The sequence below is a fragment of the Megalobrama amblycephala genome, linkage group LG21, assembly GCF_018812025.1.
Source record: "Megalobrama amblycephala isolate DHTTF-2021 linkage group LG21, ASM1881202v1, whole genome shotgun sequence".
NCBI lineage: Eukaryota > Metazoa > Chordata > Actinopteri > Cypriniformes > Xenocyprididae > Megalobrama > Megalobrama amblycephala.
In genome coordinates, this window is record NC_063064.1 from 24,230,148 (window position 1) to 24,253,135 (window position 22,988).

The 22,988-nt window shown below is 38.0% G+C and overlaps 1 protein-coding gene across 9 annotated transcripts in view; it reads left to right on the forward strand.

Annotated features, from left to right (window-relative positions):
* Positions 1–22,988, forward strand: part of diaph3 (diaphanous-related formin 3) — a 333,418-nt gene that overhangs the window by 160,022 nt on the left and 150,408 nt on the right. For 8 of the 9 annotated variants that reach the window (XR_007182073.1, XM_048171951.1, XM_048171952.1 and 5 more), the window contains one exon: positions 13,718–13,726. The exons of the other annotated variant lie outside the window; for it this stretch is intronic. Coding sequence is in view for 7 of the 8 variants with exons in the window: in XM_048171951.1 (XP_048027908.1) it covers positions 13,718–13,726 (9 nt within the window). In the remaining variant the exon portion in view is untranslated. The remainder of the gene's footprint in view (positions 1–13,717; positions 13,727–22,988) is intronic. 9 annotated transcript variants of the gene reach the window in all.

Below are 22,988 nucleotides of genomic sequence, written 5' to 3' on the forward strand. Positions count from 1 at the left end.
CGCAACGATTTACTGATGATATGAGATGTAAAAAATAGGGCTAGGCGATACATCGCATGCGATTGTCACGCGCATTTTGTCAGTAAAGCCAGTTCCCTGATTACCGCTAAATCACCATCACCTGCTTTCAAATGGAGCGGCACTTAATAAACAGAACCGTAGATCACTGATAAGCTACGCAATATCGCGTTGATTATCGAAGGCGATTCATCTGCGATAATGAACGCGATATTGCGTAGCTTATCAGTGACCTACGGCTCTGTCTATTAAATGCTGCTCCATTTGAAAGCAGGTGATGGTGATTTAGCGGTAATCAGGGAACCGGCTTTACTGACGAAATGCGCGTGACAATTGCATGCGATATATCGCCCAGCCCTAGTAAATAACGACCGCTTTATAGAGAATGAACAAATATTTATTTTAATTTTATTATTTGTGTTTACGTTGCTCAAATAGAGCGCTTAGCCAGCTGCAGAGAAACTGGTAGACAGGCAACAGACAAGTGAACAATTATGAGTGGCGGAGTCACTTAACAGATTCTACCAGCACAATTCGGCGCAGTTGTTTAACCGGGCCGAGACCGGTTTGTAATCGTACCGTGCCGAACCAGGCTCAAGTGGAAACACAACTGGAACTGTTCCTTACCATTCTAAGAGCCGTTCAGCCGACGGTGGAAAAGCGGCTATAGTCTCATCTGGCTGAATTGGTGAGGTACCTGCTTTTGTTTCATACAGAGGTTACTGGCGTGTTCATGAATAGTACTGCGTTTGAGAGAGGAGCGTTTGATGAGGGTCTCTAATGATGGACATAAGTGCAGTGTGTGGGCAGGCGAATGTGGATGGATAAAGGGCGACATTAGTTCTCTTTGAGTAGTTTTTGTTCTATTAGAGAGACAGAGAAAAAAAACAACAAAAAAAAACAAGGCTTTAACCCTGAAATGACTGACTGACCTCAGCCTATATAAGGTTTGACCCTTACTACTTACTTACACACCTTCATAGCACTGTTAGCTGTGTGTTTGAAGAGTAGAAGTGTGCAATTGCTGCTACTACTGAATTGTCTAACCCCTCATCTTCTATTACACAGGTCTTCTTGTGCACAGTGTAGTAGATAATCTGTCTTTTTGACCCAATAAATGTGTAGTTAGTTTTTTGTGCATATGTCAAGTGGTAAGCATCCAGTCATTTGCAGTCCCATTCATATTTAGTCTTTTGTTGAAATCCTTAAATTATCCATAAATGTGATGTTTTAGAGATGGAATCTATAACTGATCCCCCCATTTTGTGTGTCTGTGTGTACTGATCAGAAAGCCATTCTGTGTTTCCTGTCATGGAATAAAATATATTGATATACTAACACATATTGTGACTTTGAGAAGTTTAGAAAATGTATTCCTCTGTTTAAAATAATCTTTCTCAGCTGAAAATATTTTTGTAAGACTGGTGATTTGAGCACATTGGGTTCCATATTAACTCGTAACCAGAACGAAATAGGATAGCATTGTTTCCTGACACCAAAATGACTAATAATAAGAGTGAAAAGTGAGAAATTTTGACACAGAAGGATAAAAACTACTCAAGTGAATTCTGAAGTAAATAAATGGTAGGAATGTGTTTACTTGTATATTTAGTTTTTTCTTGCATAGTTTTGAAGTATGTTTCAGATCCGGAGTTTCCAGATAATGATTAAAAAAAAGGAAAATCAATTCATAATCTTATTTTTGGGTGCTTTGAAAGAACTGTTCTCTTAATAGCTGAGATGATGAAATATTAAGCATGTTAAAACATTATTTAAAAGTTAATCTTGGGTCATGACGCTGCTGCTGTTCAAATGCTGCAGCTTTAATATTTCATAGTTATCTGCAGAGGAGGAATATGAGAGATTTTTCCACATCTTTAACCTTGCTTTATTTGTCTCTATCATTTTATTTTTTGTCAATACAATCATCCCTCTGTCCAGAGACCAGGCTGAGTACATGGCATGTATATTTCAAACGTGTATTGTGATGATTAAACAAACTAGACATACAAGCTCCCTCATTTCTATCACTTTAGTTTAGTTTAGGTCATTTTTGGTCATCCCACATGCTTTTGTCTCAGTTTCTGATGCTCTAGCTCTGTGATTTAATTTATGCATTGTTGGACTGAGAAATGTACATTACTACTGCCAAAACAAAAGTGGATGAGACGGTAGTCATAAAGTTATAATGATGAACAAGATTTTTACATTTTTTGAAGAAAATGTGAGTGCTTACACGTGCAAAACTCGCCATCATGTGTGTTGTGGGTGGTGGCAGACGATGTTTGCTAGGACTCGAAAAGAACTCAATGAAGCACAATGGAATGGAACAGCATGCAAGGGTCTTGAGATGCGTTTTCAAATTTAACTATTGTTAACATGACATGGCATGCATAAAAACAACGCTTGTGGTGGGATGCTCTGATAACAACCCTCAAAAGATGTCTGAGTGCATATGGCTGTTGCTATACTTTAATGAGAATACATGTAAAAATGCAAGTTCTCTGAGAGAATGATTTGATCAAACTGTGTGTGTATCTAGTATAGCATGTTAGCAGTATAAGATAGGATGTTAGCAATGTAAGATGCAGTGACTGCAGGAGATGGGAGTGACAGAGGGCATAGACTCTAATAAATGGGAGGGATAATTGTAGCCTGTACAGTAAATCAATACAACTCCTCACACCCAGGACTGTATGTAGCCTCAGGAAAGGCTGTTGATTTCCAATTTCCATGCTCATTAAAATGAAATGCGCCCTTTCCACTCTGTTAATTATGACGCTCTGCCAAGTTACTGTTGCAAACACGTACGCACACTCGCACACACTCATCTCAACCTCAGATAACATTAGAATTCGCCTCAGCATGTGTCATCTTGTATATAAAAGGAAAATATGAATATATAATTTCTGCTTTTCTTGTCTTTTCTCTTTTTAGGTAATTTTTCTCTCTTTCATTTGCTGTAATTTCATGCTCGTCTCAGCTGATAGACATGGGAGCTGTACATTCTAAGCGAGTAGAAGGCACTCACTCTTTATTCAAGTGTCAAAAGCTTTTTTCATATTTAACTGGATGAAAACACTTTGAAAACTCATTTTAAGCCTTTTTAATATCTGTCTGTAATCTAAAAGTCTTTTTGTGCATCTTATGAGGCAGTTTAGAGAATAGTGTCTGAGCTCCAAATGCTCCCTCACTGTACCTCTCTGCACATTTCTTCTCTCTCTGTCTTTCTCTGTGTCCATTCTGGTCTATAAAAATATGTGTCCTATCAATCGTTCCTGGCTGGAGGCTCAGCTCATGTGCTAGGGAGAGATCAGATGGGAGGATTTGTAGTGGCTCGTCTCTCCCAACTCTACCAAAGACTAAAACAGAAGTACTGCTAACACTTACAGAATCTCATTTATCTTTTCGAGTGGCTCTCAGAAATTCATCTTGCATCTTGCATCTTGAGATTTGATTTTCTTTTTTTGTCATTCATCTTCCTCGCTAAGTTTTTTTATTTGTATATACAAGTGTGACTTACCATGGTCAACTTAAAATCAAAATTGACACTGTTCATTGCCTTAATAGAAGAATTGGGTTTGCATATGTATACTCGCCTAGGCAACATAAACAGGCTATTTAGTCATTGTTTTAGGATACTGTCATATGTCATTCTACTTTCTACAGTCCTTTCAATAACAAAATATTGACTTGACTTTCAGTCTTAAGGTAGAGATTCAAATAAATATGGCTTGTTTACTGGGGCAAAATTGTAATAATCTCAGCATCACTTTTCTGATCAATTCCCACTGGATAAATCTATTCCTGGCCTACATTTTTTCCCTTTTATATTATATTCTTTTTCTTGCAAATCTGTCCAATTAAAGTATGCAACATAAAGAATGTGCAAGTGTTGTTTCATGTTGATTTTAGATACTTACGATAGCAGCTGCTCCAACCCAGTGGTCTGGTCTATCCCATCACCCAACTAATTATGAGAAACATGACTTTCTGAGCACGTAAGGATGGAAAAAAGAACGGGAGATAAAGGAGGAGAATGTTATTCTTGTCTTGGCATATTTCTTATTGAAACCCTGCACGCGTTTTCCATTTCTCCATACTGCGGTCCTGTGACATTATCGCTGGCTCCAACATATAACAGAAAAGCCACATTAGCTTATTTTTACCTTCGATTAAATCTCATATCTCTCATAAAGCAATTTTCCCTTGAAACACAGATAAAACATGACCGGGAAAGTCTCCAGCAGAGAGGATGGTCTGGGCATTATGGATGCGTTGTCACCGCTTGGCCTTCTCTCTCAGAAGAATAGAATTAAACTCATATCCCATAGCTCATAGCAGTTTAGAGGTGCCGAATGCATTGGTATGAATAGAGAGGGGTGTTTGTGATCCAATCAAAGCAGTACATCACCTTGACAAGGGCGCTAGTCAGGTCCCTAAACACACATGCACAAAGACAATGACTCACACTCATACGCAACGAATATCTGATAAACGTGGAATAAAATGAAACCGCTGATATTATTAACACAGCGCGTGTTGTCTTGGGAACCAGACATGAAGCCTTTTTGGAAGTGATCTAAATTATAAACGGTTTCCACCTTCAAGGTTTGGATTTCGAGTAAAGCCATTCATGTTCCTGAAGAGCTCTTAAATCTCTTTTTGTGCTCATTTGGGAAGTTTTTCTTTGTAGTATTAAATTTATTCAGCCGATAGACCCTGACCTGGTGTAAATGAGGGTGATTTCCTCTGCTCTGAACTCAATAATTGATGAAGGCAGTTGTGTTTCTGTGAATTGAAAGTTGGAAACAATCAATTACAAACAGAAGAGGAAAAACATCCCTCTCTGAAGGGGTAAAACTTCTTAACGTTCTCTTCAGGAAAACCCCCAGCAGGGCTTGACACTTACTTTTTTCCCCCAAGGAACACATGTGCTTGTGAGTTGAAAAATTTAGGAGTGCATTAAAAAACGGTTAGAGGCACAATGCAAATTTATCAAATATTGTGTCGAATGCACTGATTAGAGTGTTTTTGAGGCTGCTGCCACTGACCTGGACGAGCTCTTGGATTCTCTAATGTCTTATATCAGTTTCTGTGAGATATGTGACATGACGTGTAGCCAAGTATAGTGTCACACAATGAACACACACCAGGAGCAGTGGGCAGTGAACGATTGTCGATTAGGTGCACCTCAGTTGTGGGTAATGAGAGTGGAAGAGAGCGCTGTTCATTCACTCAAACCCCCCCCCCCCATTACTAACTACAAGACAGAGGCCCCCAGCACTGTTGAATCAACATTTGGCCATTGATTTGAATGAGTTTTATTAAAAGTTTTAATAACCCTGTCCACACACCACACCCATTCTGACCATCTCTCCATACACCCATCAACACCTTCAGCAATTCCACTCTCTCCTCCTCCTGCACTTCAGGTCTGTGAAGAACATGCGTTGAGTCTTCCAGAAACTTAAGACAAGGAAAGCACCAGGCCCAGATGGTGTTTGACCAGCCTGTCTGTAATCCTGAGCTGTCCAGCAGGCCCCTATCTTAACACAAATCTTCAACACATCACAAGTTCCTTCCTGCTTTAAATGCTCCATCATCATCCCCATCCCATAGTAACCCAAAATCACAGGAAGGAATGACTACAGACCTATTGCCTTAACATCGGTGATCATGAAGTCATTATAAAGACTGGTGCTGGCCCACCTGAAAGACATTACTGGACCTTTGCTGGACCACTTGCAGTTTGCTTATCGAGCAAACAGGTCTGATGCGGTCAACATGGGACTGCATTATATTGTACAACATGTGGACAAACTAGGGACTTATGTGAGGATGCCGTTTGTGGACTTCAGCTCGGCCTTCAACAGCATCATCCCAAACCTCCTCCTATCCAAATTAACCCAGCTCTCTCTGCCCACCTCCATTTGTCAGTGGATCACCAACTTCCTGACAGACAGGCAACAGCTAGTAAGGCTGGGGAAAATTGTCATCCAGCACCTGCATGATCAGCACTGGTGCCCCCCAGTGGTGCTTTCACACAGTTTCTGCCAATCTCATGTTAATCTCGAGTACCTATAGAGTAGTAGTGCATCCTTCATATCTCCAAAAAGTCTTTAGCTTTATCATATTTATAAAAGATACATACACTGTACTGAGTCTTTACGAAAACAGCCGAGCACCTGGAGGCATGCCGTGTAAGTGGAGCTAAAGAGTCACGAGCATGCGCAGCTTTTGCGTAGCGATCGTCTGCAAGCAATGGTCAGCTAAACAAATTAATTTAAACACAAACAATACACCATCGCATTATCCCTGGATAACGTTTAAATCATTATAATGAATATAGCGTATAGTGAATGATGAAAAAATTAATTTATGAATTCATTACATTCGTGTTGCTTACATTGTATGCACTTAGGTGCCTATTGCCAACAAAACAGACATTTGAAGCAGTTTTACTCACCACCTGTGGTTCCGACTCATGACTGGGATCATTACCGCTGTGAGCGCTCCATCTTTCAATTTCAAACGATCTGTAAATCCAGCGTAGAACTGGGCCTTGTTTATAAAACCATAAGCACCGATCCTGAGGGCTCGAGCAACCACGGAAAACATGAGATATTCTCCATTCATTTTAACCAATAAAAGTGATTGCAACTATCAGTTTCTATGGTTATGTTAATAACAAATATCGAGAGGGCATCAATGTAATGTAACTCTCAGCTCCACTTAACCCTCTTGGGTCTGAGGATTTTTGGGGCCCTGGAGAAGTTTTGACATGCCCTGACATTTTGTTTTTTTTTCAGTTGTTCATAAATATATTAATGGAAAAAATGTCATTACACTGTATTCGGCACAAACTAGGCTACCATAATATGTGAGGAACATGTATGTACATGTTTGTGTTTTTGAAGGAATAACATTTATGCGTGGTTATTGAAAAAACAAAAACTTAAGTCACTGAAATAAGGCCAAAAAAATATATTAAATCTGTGTTCACAAGACTTCTGGCTAATGGAGGTTGTAGACTAGAGTTTTTGCTTCAAAAGTATGTAAAAATTATCCTGCCTACTTGATCATATAAAACAATAGAGAGATTTAAATTTTCTAAGGCAGTTTTTGTCAAGAAACACAGTATGCGTGGAGGCGTGAATCATCATGAATAATGCTGTAATTCACACCTGAGAAGACAAAAGATCCGCATAATAATGACCTGTAATGACCTGCATATTAATGAGCTCAGTCAGGTAGGCTGTGAAAAACCCTCTGTGATCATGCTGATAACAGGATTAATGTCCACTCTGGACAAAAAAAAACAAAACAAAACATGATTTTTGTGATCTCATGCATGCATGTATTATTGCACATGATGTGAAGAAAATTTTGTATAGGCCTATGTTAAATTACAGTACCAGTCAAAAGATTGGACGCATTTTTTTAAAAGAAGTCTTAAGTCTCTAACCAAATAATGATTTTCTATTTTAATATACTTTAAAATATAATGTATTTCAGTGATGCAAAGCATCTGAACATTCCTACCTCTATGGCATTTCATATAGGCTATTATATTTGTTATATTATATAGCCTAAATGTTAATATGCAGTTGACAAATATACATCATTAAAAAGATCTAAGACTCGAGCTTCACATTTTGACTCTTAAAATCTTATATTGACCGTAATTTCTTAATATGCTTAAAAGCATGCACATTTGGAGAAATATTGATGGATTCTCATATGTTTGTCAATTTTCTATACAGAGGAGTAATATTTATTCAATATTTATTGTCATCACTGTGAGCGCTGGATACTGTGTTTTCAATTCATACTTGCAGCAGGAGGGCGGTCTGCCCCTTTAGTCCACAAATATCTCAGTAAAAGAAGAGGCATATCATGTGACATTCCAGGAACTCACAGGCTTCCAGAAATCACTTTATCACACAGATAAACACTTTTCAAGACAATAAATACATGATTGAGATGATGTATACATGTATTGCCTCAGAATTTGCGTCTGAATAGCGCTCGTTCCGTGGGCCGTAAATAATGAGCTGAATTACGGGCCTCTGACATGTCTATTTTCATACAAATTACATAAACACAGGATTTTTGTTATTGATTTGACTTACACGATTTAAAACCTGACATTTCAATGTTTCTTTAGACGTAAGTCTAATTTTTTTGTGATTAGTATTCACTAAGTTACACTTCATTTTCTGAGAACTATCAGATTGGACTTCCTTCAGAGGGAGACGACAGATCACGCATTATGTTGTCTTTATTTTACAAAAAGCACAACATTTTGTTTTTACTTTGAGTGTACACAAATAAAAGAAGACATTCAACAGATTAAAATGGTGTATAAGTCTTAATTATATGTGCAACATTGACGGAGTATTTTGAGTCTCTTTCACACTGGTAAGAAAAAAACCGAGGTGGTATTGCCGGCGATACCTCAGACTCCAGAGTGTTAACGCTGGGCTCTTTGGGAAGCAAGGTTATCTTTCCCTCACAACCAAAAACACACTTCTTTGGTAACGTTGTTAATGAAGTCCTGTGACCTGTGCAGCGCTGCCGATGACTTTCGCAAAGCCGAACGCGCATTGATGGGCATGCTCTTGCTCTCTCGCTCTGGTCGACGTGTGCGCGCAAGTACCCATATAAGGAATTCCGACCCCGTTGATGTCACACAGGCCCATACTCAAAAAAAAAAAAAAAAAAAAAAAAGACCGCAAAGTTTGAGGATTTGGATGAGTATTTTTGGCACAGAAATACTCCGTCATACATCCAACTCATGTTTTGAAACTTTGGCCATGGTGAGCATGAGAATCCAACTCTTTAAAAGTGTAAATAAGTCAGAATACATGACATAGCATTATACCCCCCCTTTAAATTGAGTGCATTTAAACTTGAATATGTCTATGAAAGTTTGTATAACTACTGTGTACAAAAAGAATCACAATGCTGAAAAACCATTTTCAAAACCAACTTCTGGATTTGAAATAAAAAATAATGAATAAATGTGCTTGTAGTATACAGCTGCGGATCACTTGTGCACTGCAAACATGTCCTATGTGAAAGCACAATGAGCCCGTGCTGCTTCTGCACCGCATACTTCTACAGTACATACTGCAAATGCACTGCAAATGGAGTATGTGTGAACTTGGCATTAAAATGATAATAAAGGTGTTTGTTATACCATTTAAGATATATAAGACATTTTATTCGCACTCATGCTCCTAAAATACATTTTACAGTTTGTGCACATCTATATTTAGTTGACTCATGCTCCTAAAATACATTTTACAGATTGTCTGTCAAGCCCCACACAGGTCTAAGATACTGCTCATTCTGGCAAGTTTCTCCAAAGCACTGGTCTCATTTTCTACTCCCTGAGGTGTCTTTTGCTGATGGAAATCCTCAATGTTGTCTGCTGTGATATACTAACCGTGGGACAATGAGACCGCTATTTTAAATGGCCTTTGATCAGATAAAGACATTCAGAAGTTTTACGTTTGTTTTTTCTGTCTTGTTTTTTCTGCATTTTTGGCTCAGCTTCTTCGCTTCGTGTGGGACTTTTATTTATCACAGTCATTTAGGGTGGAAAATGCACATTTATTTTGGTTGCAGGGGGAGTTTTTGTCTTCATAGCTGGCTGAAATGTGGGAGAGATGGCCTTCTGTGCAGCACTGTTAATCTCACAGAGGAGATACATAGGCAGACATGGAGACTCTTCCACCCTCCAAAAATGTAAAGCACACCTCAGGGGATCTGTGGAAGTCATTCATCTTGTAGACACTGAACAAAGAATTCAGTCTCTGAAATGTTCATCATTTTTTGTATACCTGCCAAGTTCATTTTTTAGGCTCGAAGACACCTACCTCTTTAAAGGTAACAGAATATAAGTGTGAAGGCAAGCAGCACTGTTGCTATTACTCATACTTTGGGTTATAGATTTGAACAAAACCCTTATGTATTAATGTCCTGTACAAAAATAAAATGATACTTCAATTCACTTGGATTATTCTAGAGAATTGTACAGTTACTTTTCTAAGCTAGACAAATTTCACCTGACGAATGATAAAACCAGCAAAAAAAAAACTAAAAGGTACAAGCAATATCTAAGGACCAGAATATCTTGAGGATGTGCTTTTTTTGAAGTAGACTATTGCCCAGAAAACTGCACAGAAGCACACTATCATCGTGGCAGCAAGTTTTGCACAGGCAGCCCCACTCAGTTTTTTCATAGAAAATGTCAAAATTGGTGTCCTTTTAGCATTATATCATTACAGTATTTATTAATATTTTTAATTAGCTTTTATCTTTATATTTTCAGTTTAATTTTAATTTGAATAATTTTGCTTTTAATTTTATGGGCAAAAACGGTTGAATATGATGTAGAATATCATCTTTTGTGTTTCACAGAAAGAAAATCATACAGGTGTGAAACGACATTAGTTTGAGTAAATGATAGAATTTTCAGTCATAGATGAAGTTTCTCTTTTAATCAAAAGCTTTTGCAAGTGCAGTAGTTAAACATGTCGAAAAAATATTATGGTAAGCAGAAGACACTTACTTTTGTCTGTCTTCTGATTGCTTGGGCTCCCAGGTGGCTGTTTGAGTAAGTGCAGGTTGGCACAAGTTAATCAGTCCGGCTTGGCCTCCAGGTTATCACTCTAATCGTGAATTAAAGAAAGGCTAATGACGCAGTGCTGGTGAGTTCCTGATCCCAGCTTTTTTAATACCATCCCCAGAGATGCTGAAATCTAATTGTGATTTTCTCAGCACAAATGTTTTCCGAACATTTGAACAGATGAAGTGTGCTTGTTTGAGAGGCCGTGCTGAAGATGCCTGATGAGACTCATTAACTAACCAAAAATGGAGATAAACATTTTGTATTTCAGAAGAAAATGGCACCCTCTCCCTATAGCTTCCAATAAAAGAAAAACAATTAACGAATTAGTTGCAATACCAGTCAAAAGAATTTAATCTGAAAAAGCCACAACATTCCAAAATCACATGAACACACAACCACAAAGTGTGCATACTAATTGCAATTCAATGGCTGTGTCCGAAATCGCCCCCATACCCTTAAAAGGACACAATTTGAGAGGACAGCCATTTGTAGTGGCGTCCAAAATCCAAATTCAATCCCACAATGCACCGCAATAACAAATGTACAACCGATGTATGTTCAGAATACCCTTAAAAGAACACTCTTTTTTTGAAAATAGGCTAATTTTCCAACTCCCCTAGAGTTAAACAGTTGAGTTTTGCAGTTTTCGAATCCATTCAGCCGATCTCCGGGTCTGGTGGTACCACTTTTAGCATAGCTTAGCATGGTTCATTGAATCTGATTAGACCGTTAGCATCTCGCTCAAAAATGACCAAAGATTTTTGATATTTTTCCTATTTAAAACTTGACTCTTCTGTAGTTACATCGTGTACTAAGACCGACGGAAAATGAACAGTTGTGATTTTTCTAGGCCGATATGGCTAGGAACTATACTCTCATTCTGACGTAATAATCAAGGAACTTTGCTGCCGTACCATGGGTGCAGCAAATAGGAAAAATATCAAAACTCTTTGGTCATTTTTGAGCGAGATGCTAATGGTCTAATCAGATTCTCTGAACTATGCTAAGTTATACTAAAAGTGGTACCGCCACACCCGGAGATCGGCTGAATGGATTCGAAAACGGTAAAACTGAACTTATAACTCTAGGGGAGTTGGAAAATTAGCCTATTTATAAAAAAAAAAAAAAAAAAAAAAAAAAAAAAAGTAGAGTGTTCCTTTAATGCACTGTGAGAGCTAGATATTTTACTTCATAACTTGTTAAATATGTATATATATATTTTTTACACAAATGCATCACTTCGCTTCAGAAGGCCTTTATTAACACTCTGAGGTCTGAGGGTATCGCCGGCGATACCACCGCGTTTTTTTTCTTACCAGTGTGAAAGAGACTCAAAATACTCTGTCAGTGTTGCACATACAATTAAGAGTTATACACCATTTTAATCTGTGGAATATCTTCTTTTATTTGTGTACATTCAGAGTAAAAACAAAATGTTGTGCTTTTTGTAAAATAAAGAAAACTAACATGATGCATGATCTCTCGTCTCCCTCTGAAGGAAGTCCAATCTGATAGTTCTCAGAAAATGAACTGTAACTTAGTGAATACTAATCACAAAAAAATTAGACTTGTGTCTAAAAAAAACGTTGAAATGTCAGGTTTTAAATCATGTAAGTCAAATCGAAAACAACATTTGTGGACTAAATGTGCACAGAGCGCCCTCCATTTTTTACCTCATTTTGAAGCAAAAACTCTAGTCTACAACCTCAAATACCCAGAAGTCTTATGAACAAAGATTTAATATATATTTTTTGGCTTTATTTCAGTGACTTAAGTTTTTTTGTTTTTTCAATAACCACGCATAAACGTTATTCCTTCAAAAACACAAACATGTACATACATGTTCCTCGCATATTATTGTAGCCTAGTTTGTGCTGAATACAGTGTAATGACACTATTTCCATTAATATGTTTATGAACAACTGAAAAAAGCACAAATGTCAGGGCATGTCAAAACTTCTCCAGGGTCCCAAAAATCCTCAGACCCCTGATGGTTAATCCCCCGGAGCTGTATGGAATATGCTTATGATGGATGGATGTGGATGGAGGCACTTTCTTCAGCTTCATACTCGTGACCTCTGTTCACTGCCATTATAAAGCTCGGATGTGTCAGGATATATATTTATATTTCTCCAATTGTGTTCATCAGAAAGAAGATAGTCATATACACTTATGATGGCTTGAGGGTGAGTAAATCTTGGGGTCATTTTTATTTGAAAGTGAACTAATCCTTTAAACAACAAGCGCAAGCTTTGCAAAAGCGGAAGCCCTTCTGGCGCACTCAGTGTTCGAATTCACTTGTTTTTATTCACTCGCTCATGTGAACTATATTAGTGGACTAATGTGGGGAATAGTAAATGAGGGTATTGGGGGTGATTTCAGACACAGCCAAAGGACATCACACAAGTTTCCACACTCAGTAGCTTTTGCAACACACAAAACTGTTGCGGGGAGAAGTGAACCTCCCTGAAGCTGTTCTTTCTGCTCTCTTGTAGTGGTTGCTCTGTGCAGCATATTCCTTACGAGCATCAGCTGAGGTTAATTAACTGCAAGGCAAGCAGAGTGAGGGAGAGGGATAGAAATCGCATGGCAAAAACATAGCCATGCAGGGTAAAATACACACCCAAAAACATATGTGTATTATACATCCTCAGGACGCAACACTTAGGTCAAGTTGTTTCTGAGAATTTCTTGCAACCTTTGTACATCGAAACACATAAGCCAAGTCATTTGTGCTCTTCCATAACCTTATAATTCAAAAATGGCACCAGGGCTCAAGTCTAAGCAGTTATATTTATATCTGCCCCTCACTGTCTACAGGGGTAAATTAGAGCTTTTTAATAGCCTTTTAACTGAATTACGTGCTGCAGATGGACAACTGGCTAACTCACTTAGCTCCCAGCTCAGAGTTTTTATTTCAGTATAGAGCATGACAATCCATATGGCTACCTGCTTCTAACCAACAATCCCTCTCTCTCTCTCTCTCTCTCTCTCTCTCTCTCTCTCTCGCTTTCTCTCTCTTTTACTGCATGCCCTGCTGTCTGCTTGCTGGAACAGAAGCCAAAGGTCAGTTTGCTTTTTGCTTGCTCTTTCTTTTCATTGTTGTGGTGCTGTGTTTTTTTGCTCTGTCTTTTAACACACGACACAGGTCCGATGAGTCATTCATCGACGTCTCCTCATTTGCCATTTGAAGTGCACTCATTTCTCACGTCTTACCCACAGGCCAGCCGTGTACTAGCCATTACGGAGGGGGCCTCTGACTAACTTCATTTGCTTGTCTTTAAATGTCAGAGGCTTTTTTTCCCCCAAGCACATCAATTTAAGAGCTCACATCATTGTCATTGTTTACACTCACAACCTTTTTCCGAGGTCAGCGGAGCTCTTGATTGATGCGCGTGCGCACAGATGTCCTTGCTCATTTGTGTGAGCGTGAGAGAGATTAGAGTGGACAGATATTTCACACTTTCAGAGTCCTCCTTAAATTTGACTATAGATCCATCTTGCCTTTCACGGCAGATGCGTTACCACCAGTCATTCGTTCTACAGACCGAACGCAGCTGAATTTGTGCCTGTTTTCCCCGCTCATTTTCTGTCAGTACCGTGATGAGTGTTTATGACCAGAGCGAATTGGCGGCCACTCTGGTGTTGTGCCAGCTCTCTCCAGCTGTGGGCACACAAGTCATTTAAATGTCAAACTGGCCCCATCGTGACACAATCGCTTTGTCCTTTGTGTCAGCACTGGGTTTACAAGTGTCTGTATGTATGGAACCTTCCTGTCTTTGTGCTAAGTTTCTACTTAGGATTTCATATATTAAATGGACAATTTGCACAGCATTTTAGTGCAAGTTGGACACAATGAAGTCAAAATTAGTTCATTAGTAGTGCTATTGGTACTTTATATATATGAAATGTATCATTCTTTATTGAATCAATATAAATCTAATTGAATGTTGGGATATGTACACTACTGTTCAAAAGTTTATAGTTGACAAGTCTTTTAAAGTTTTTGAAAGAAGTATTTTATGCTTACCAAGGCATTTATTTGATTTATTTTTATGCTTACCAAGGCATTTATTTTTTTCTATTTTAATATATTTTAAAATATAATTCATCCCTGTAATGGCAAAGCTGAATCAGCAATCATTACTCCAGTCTTCAGAGTCACATGATCCTTCATAAATCATTCTAATATGCTGATTTGGTGCTCAAGAAACATTTCTTATTATTGTCAATATTAGAAAATGGTAATGTTGCTTAATATTTTGCTGAACGCAATAGGGCTGGACGATTAATCGAAAAGTAATCGAAACCGAAATTCAGAACCTCTAACCAACATAATTTTCCCATGTCAGTTATTTAATTTTTTTAATCGTGGTAATACTTCCCCCTTAAAAACATACTACCGCGTGTGTAGCCACGTGACTCTGCCCCATCCAGTCAGTGGCATAAAAGCAACATGGAGGTGAACGCCGGTTCGACACGTAGTGATGGCGCGTGAACGGTGAGCCTTGCGTCTTCACTAAACTTTGTCAGTTGTATATGTTTTAAGGTTTGCCAGTTTGGACATTCAAACGATTTTAGACGATCGGATGTGTATTATTATATCGAGCTACCATGCTCACGCAGCTGCATTGTGGCACAAACACTCATACAAACAGTAGCTGCGCAAAACGTGAAGATCACTCGCACAGAGAGGAACCTGGAAACTAGTTGTCAGCGCTGTCCTGTGATTTATCACTAAAGTAGCTTAGAAACTCAACTTATTATAGCATATATTTTTCTACTTTTGAAGGAATTATTCTCAACCCAAATAATAGAGAGACGGTATAATTCACACACGCAGTTGCTCTCATTATGTACTGGTACTGTGCTAATTTATGTTTATCTGATTTACAACGAGCAGAAATCTGTAAGAAATGTTACAAACCCTAGATAAAATAACTGCTGATAGTGAGCTATTATGTCAGATCACTCTTTCAATAGGAAAAAATATCCCACCTTTAATAGTCAATCATATTTACAGTACAAACCTTGTAAGTGAACTATGAGGGCCAAGAAACAAAATAATCGTTCATTAATCATAATCAAGGTGAAATGTTCAATTGATCAAGGATTTGATTTTAGGCCATAATCGTCCAGCCCTAGAACGCAGTGATTTAGTGAAATGAAAGTTCAAAAGGACTACACTGATTTGTAACATTATACATATCTATACTGTCACATTTTTTTATTAATTACTATTCACTTATATATAACTTACTGATTCCAAATGTTTGAACTGTAATGCACTATAGTTTTGTCACACTAGCCTGTTGTCTCATAAACTGGTTAAAATGGTACAAATTGTATTTTCTGCCAAGCTTTATAGCAAGTTGAATCTATTCCTCATCAACAGTGTACAGCATGTTTACATCCTTAATTATAAAATCAACAGTCACAATTTAAACTTTGGCCAATACCATTTTTTTTCTGTCATGATTGATTAATTGGCATGCCCCCCACTTGAAAAGTTAGTACTCATTTTAGCTCGTCTTGTACATACGATCATTCTGCCATGATTTAACCCGTTAACCTGCACCCACCCTTTTGAGTAAAACGAAAGGGAAAAAAAAAAAAAAAAAAAAAAAAACAACAAAACAAAAGAAATTGCATACCCAATCTAAAACAGATAGTTCATGAAGTCAAACATAACGGTGGTCTCATTTGAAAGGAGACTCTTGGCAATTTGTTGTCCTCCAGTCAGAATTACTACAACAAGAAAAATAGTTATAAAGGCATAAATGTATTTTAAAAATATTTTAGAAATGTATTAGGAATGCAATGCAGCTAATGCCACATGTCTTTTATTATGTTCTTTTTCAAATGTAAGGACCATGGCTCAAATTCTAGGTTTTATGAAATATTTTTTAAGGCCATGGTTTTATTTAGAGGAGACTATAAAACACTAACCAATGGTTTATTCACATCCTCTAAACATCCATTCAGTCTATTGTCTTTATTGTCTTGTAGTGCAAACTGCCCCATTAATGTTCTGTTTCCCCTTGCAGGCTTGCACACATTCACACCTCTCCGACCAGAAAATATCTCTAATTATGATTCCTTTGTCTTTATTACTTTATATTTACCAGCACCTTTTCATTCACACTGTTTTAATCCCTCATTTCTTTGATTAAACTTCTCACTGTCATTGTATCAAATGCCTTTATTAAAGGCAGTATAAGGGTTTGCTATTTAGTGCCGATCTGAGAACAGTTTATTGGTTTAAAGGATTGTTCTGGTTTGCAGAAACTGGCTCTAAATCAGAATAAGTGATCAGAATATGAATCAGAATAAGTTTTCCCACTCTGTAAAATCAATACAAAACTTTGAGACGTTTGATAGATGGATACATTTTCAAACGGTGTTAAGAAGAGCTGTTTTTGCAGATCAAAGGGTTTCACCATAGAGATTTGGACAGAAAACAGATCAAGCATGCTAATGCAGAGTATTTGAACTGCAAAATTAATTTCCATGTTTGAGGGTTCCAGTATTGTGTGCGCTTCAATACCGCTGAAGGCCTCTTGTACAAGGTCAGATTGAAAACACAGTATTGCTCCAGATCAAGGTAGACAAGGCCGGTTATTTCACTGAAATATTGTGTTTTTATCATTACATGAACTGGCATGAAGGCCTTGAAACAAGGCTGCTCACACCGAGGTTGGTCAATAGCGTTCATGCCTTTGAAGTAAGGATCTTTCTGCTTTTGTAGTGATTGCTCAACACACTCAATATTCAATTATTAAGTCTGCTCAAGTTTTTGGGATGGGCAATATACAATGTTTTCATTATAGTTTCTGCCACACATTAGATAATGGCTATTCCCATGGTCATAATTTGGAGAAAAAAAGAAAAAAAAAGGAAAAAAGGAATTTGCTTTTTAAGAACATTTAGTATTTTTTAAATAGTGCATTTTTTATTATTAAATATACTGTTTATGTATTCTAATACTTTTCTAATATATATTGATATATTTATTTTAAAATGGCTTTTTTGGGTGGGGATTTTTGCCTGTAGTAGTCAGTTTAGTATGTTTTATTTTTTTTATTAAATTCTATAAATAAGAAAAGTATTTAAAAAAAAAAAAAACATTTCTTATTATTGCATTTAAACAAAAAAAAAATTAACAAATGATAGTTTTAGATATTACTAAATAGCGTTTTTGACCCATCTGTTTTGAATATTAAATAGATTTTTGCCTACCCTTATGCACAACACTGCAAGTCAAGTTGAGGCACAGAGAGAATGAGATGATGTTGTCTTGTTCTCCTTTATTAAACCTAAATCAAAGAAATGCATTGCTGCTTTTAGTTTTTCGATAATTAGCTTCAAGCGCCCTTTCAGACTGGAACTGAGTGGCAGGGTGGCCATGAGAAGACAACAGCATCTGTTTATATTTGTGCCATTCAGACGGTTATTAAAAGCCATTTTTAGAGAGCCCAGCACGAGGCCAAATTGCAGGCACAGTTGGATGAAGACAGACAAATGTTAAAGCTGGCATGGACCAAACACAGACGGCCTGATCAGAGTGTTGCTGTAGAGAAGGGCAGGACCACTAACAGAGAAACATCACTCACTTACATGAGTGTGCAGTTTGTTCTACTTCGTGGAGCAGGTGTCATACCGTGTTTTTGATTAAAAATCAGACAAATACAGATATATAGCAAGGTCGCTTATAACAACCAACACTTGTTTAGTGAAAGCCCATATTGTTTTTGCTTTTGTGAGGGATTTCAGATTTTATACGGTCATGTTGTGTTGCCTCTTGTCAGACAGAAAAATACTTAAATACTGCTCTTTTGCTATTTTGCTAGCACTGGTATTTTTCAGGGATGCAAAGCTTGTTTTTGAGTTTATTTCAAGGGATAACAGGCATCACAGTAGAAGTTCAGTGCTTAATCACACCTCTTCACTGTGACACCAATTCCATCCCATCTGAGGAAGAAGGGAGATTGATTTTAAAGGATAAGTGTAGCTTCTTGAGGTTAAGTGTTGATGCTTTTGAAACAGGACAGGGGTGGCGTAAATGGAAGGAGAAACAAATTGAACACTCATGAAGCCTGCAGACTATAGAGTCACACATCAGAAGTTTTTGGAAAATGCTGTGATCTCTCGCTGTCTCCAGGGAGCCTCTTACATATAGTTTTTTTAGTAAATAAAAACAGAATGCTCAAAGGCATTCTTTTGTGTGAAAGACAGAAGAAATAAGAGGAGGAGATGGCAGAGGGGAGAACTGGTGATAGTTTTTGCTTTTGCCAGAGGGCTGAGCCTCAGAGGACCATCAACTGTCACTGAAACTTCTGCACTGCAGAGCTCCACAAATGTAGCCTGGACTTACAGTATCAAGCTGTCACGTAACACAACTGAACCTGGCTCAAACAACAAGCTTTCAGCTTGATCGAGTGGGTCGTCTGAAAAGAGAGCCCTATGAAAATCAACTCTCACAGCTTGTAAAGGTGATTACGCTCTTTAAGCTTTCAGTCCACTATAGGTGATACATCAGTGTGTCTGTGTGCAGTTTGATGTCTTAACATTTCAAGCAGGTACATGAAAGCATTTTGGTGAAAATATTGTGGCTGTGAAAATATGGATGTGTAAGTGTCTGGATGATTTTGATTCAACACACATTTCTGCAGCTCTTGAAAGAGGCTGTCAGTCATAATTCATCTGGCGAGTTACTACTCATTCAGCTCACTGATTCCAAAGCGTATGGTTTCTGTGCAACTCAGTTCAACAGATATACAATGATGGGAACATCCCTTCTAAAACTCCACAGTTTAAAAGGAGCACTCATGCTGACAGATATTCACAGTGGCAAAGTGACCAGAAGTTTAATCTTAATCTAAACAATTAATTGATTTGTCATATCCCCCCCCCCAAAAGTCATACGGGTTTGGAACAGCGTGAGTGTGAATGATGCCAGAAATTAAATTTTTTTTTTTTTTTTTACACTTTCTTCATAACTTAACTTCATAACCACAGTTTTCTTCTTATTTTCTATGAATCCAGCCCCTGAGGTGAAATAAACACAATTTTTCTGAAGTTGCCAAAGCAAGCATAACTATATTTGAATGGGTGCACACAGAAGAAGGTGAATCCAGAAATGATTATTGATGGGAGAATTTGATGTAAACCAAACTATCTTCACTAATGCTATTCTATTTCAAAGCATCGTTTTTGTTAGTGTTCCGTGGCCTGATGCTGTTGGATACTGCTGTTGAAGAGGAGTGCCTACTAGCAACCCACAGCAGAGACTTGGTGACCTCCAGCAATTTTTACCACTATCAGCTTGAAACCCCTTTAACAGTAGATCAGCATGATCACAATATTCAGGACTCAACCGTGAGAGTTCACGGTCGCTCGTAGTTGTGAAATGCTGGTGGAGACCTTGTTATCAATCAGAAAAAGAGAAACCCCCTCACCTGTGCCTCCGGGCTCCAGCATGGACCCTCACAGATAATGACTGCTATGAAATATCTGAGGAGTTGTGCCGATTTCCCGCCTCTCCATGTCACACTTAACCATGACATTTAATTTCACCTGGGGAAGCCAGGTAATGGAATTGTTTATTAGATGGCTGCACCAAGATGGATTTCCGAGAGGGTAGGGGTTTTAAGACACCTTCCCCTTCTCCTGCTCTTCTAGAGGCCTCTAAATTGGTTGCTGTTGAATAGCCTCCCTGCCTTTTATTTCCCTTTGGCTTTGCGGGATGTGGAACTGCATCCCTAATGCAGCATCAGAGAGGCCTCACACCGAACTCCCTGCCTCTTTCGCACCTCTGCCCCCCGACGACCGCACCATTCGCACTCTGTGCGCATACGACTCACTGACTCAAGGTCAACCTCAAAGCATCTCTGAGAAAAAAGAATAGGAAGTTTTTGCATTTTTTTTTAAAGAATGAAGGGAATGCTAAAATGCTGTTTCTTGTCTCTGCTCTTTCAAGAAGAAAGACATACAAGGTTGTCATAGGTTACCCAGATTTTCCAGACATTGATTCACCTTTGTTCTCTGCATTGATTGTTGATTTTGAATATGGGGTGAAGAATAGACTGGCAGGCCATTCTCGCTCTCTGATTTTTGGAATAAAGCTCACCATGGAGTCTATAAAAATGAATGGTTATTTAAGTATTTCACCTCTGAAATTCACCCTTGGCTGTCTTTGCATCTCATTACATTCATATTTTGATCAAGGACGCCTTTTTTTTTCTTTTTTTTTAGTTGAAGACTTTTTTTTAGTTTTCTGTAAAAATCTTCACCTCTGGCACAGCTCAGCCCGTGGAGAGCGCATTTAAATCGCACTAAATGCTTTTCTCTGCTGTAGATTGTCATTACAGAGCTTTAAAACCTCCTGAGTCAAACCATTTACGCCCCCAAACTAACCACAACAGCAGAAGCCTGTAGACGAACTGAAGACAGCCTCTTTTTGTATCTCTCTCTCTTTTTTTTTTTTTTTTTTTTTTTTTTTCTTCTTTGTGTATGGTAGGAAAGAAAGACTGAATAGATTGAAAAGTGTAATTTCACACAACCCAGCTCCTGTGTTCTCACTCCCTGAGCACTTTGGGTTCGGCGTGGTTGCTTGTGCTCACCGATGTGATCACCACCCTTGATTGTCGAGAGCGGCTCACCTCCCTTGTTTGCCATACACACCTGCACACATCACAGGGTGCGGCATTTGTACATGTGCTATGATTATAGATAGATGGATTTATATATCCGACATGAGCGCCGTGCCTTTGTTCCAATTTACGACCTATCAGTGCTGTCTCATTGTTAGCAGATGGTAATTTTAATCTAATCAATGTCTGCTTCTCTATTATTTGTTAATTCAGCCAAGTGTTGTGACTGTAATTGCCCCATCATACCTTGTTGGATAAGTTTATCAGGGATCTGATAGCAAAAATTTGAGCAGCGGCAAGATTAGAGGGTTTCGTTCTGCCTGGTTGTTGCGTTTACCTTCGGTACAGCTGTGGGATGGCGTATCTTATAATGTTAATTAGATCACCGAAGACTGATGAGCACTTCAGTGGAGGCTGCGCTGCCGTCCCCCACGCCCTCCGATTGACCAGCGCAAGCTTAATGGAGGAGAAACGCACAGCCCATTATTAGAGGCATCCACTCAGTCTCGTTTACGCCACTCTTTCTCTCTGCCTCATCTGCCTTGGCTCTTTTCAAGCACTGCTAATTGTGTATATATGTGTTATTCAGGTCAGGCAACTAGGACGTGATCTCTCATCCAGACGACACTGGTGTCCTTTAAAGAGAGAAAGGGAATGGAGGCATAATTTTCATTCTCAGCAACTGAAATCATGTTTAGTCCACATTGTATTCATAGACTTGCTGTTTATATACAGCAGCCACAGGTTATAATGAAATGAGCCATGCTTGGAGCAGTTTCACTCATTCCATGATTTGTTTTTTGTCTCTCTCTTCCTCTCTATGCTAGTGCGAGAGAATTCAGCCACTGGTGTTGGCCTATACCCGTGAAATCAAGCAAGTGCTTTCATTTCAGCGAGAGTAATCAGGCGGCTAACCGCCATGATATCCCACATGTATAACAAAATGCATTTTCACTGTTTTCTGGATCACCATGAAATCAAGTACGAGTCTCTGCCAATCACCATGTATATGTGCTGTTCTTGCAGTGTATGAATATATTACAACAAACACTTTCATCAAATACATAACATAACATTTCTAATAATTCCATAAGTTAATGCACATCAAGCAATAGCACACCAAAACATGCAGTTAATGACAGAGCAGCAAACTGGTTCTGGATATATTTATATTTTATATTTTATTTAAAATATTCTAGCGTTGTATAATTTATGCCGTCTGATCATTTATCATCAATTTTAAGGTATTTTAAAATAATACATGTGGCTTATAGTTAAATATATATATATATATATATATATATATATATATATATATATATATATATATATATATATATATATATATATATATATATATATATGTATATGTATATGTATATGTATATATATATATATATATATTCTTAAGATTCTTCTGCCACCAAACATTTGTTTGCAAACCATAATTTCATCTTTCCACCTTTTCCCTGAACAAACAATGGTTGACGCCACGGTGACTCATCACTTTTGTTTGACTGTTTTTCATGTCCGGTCTCATTAAAAATCACTGTAGGAGCTACAAGTACACAGCGAGCGTAAGATGCAAGATGCCAGACAAATGTCTAAATATAAGCTCAGATTCAATATGTGCTATTGTTAAATGCCACCAAAATAAGATTTTAAAAAGGATTAGA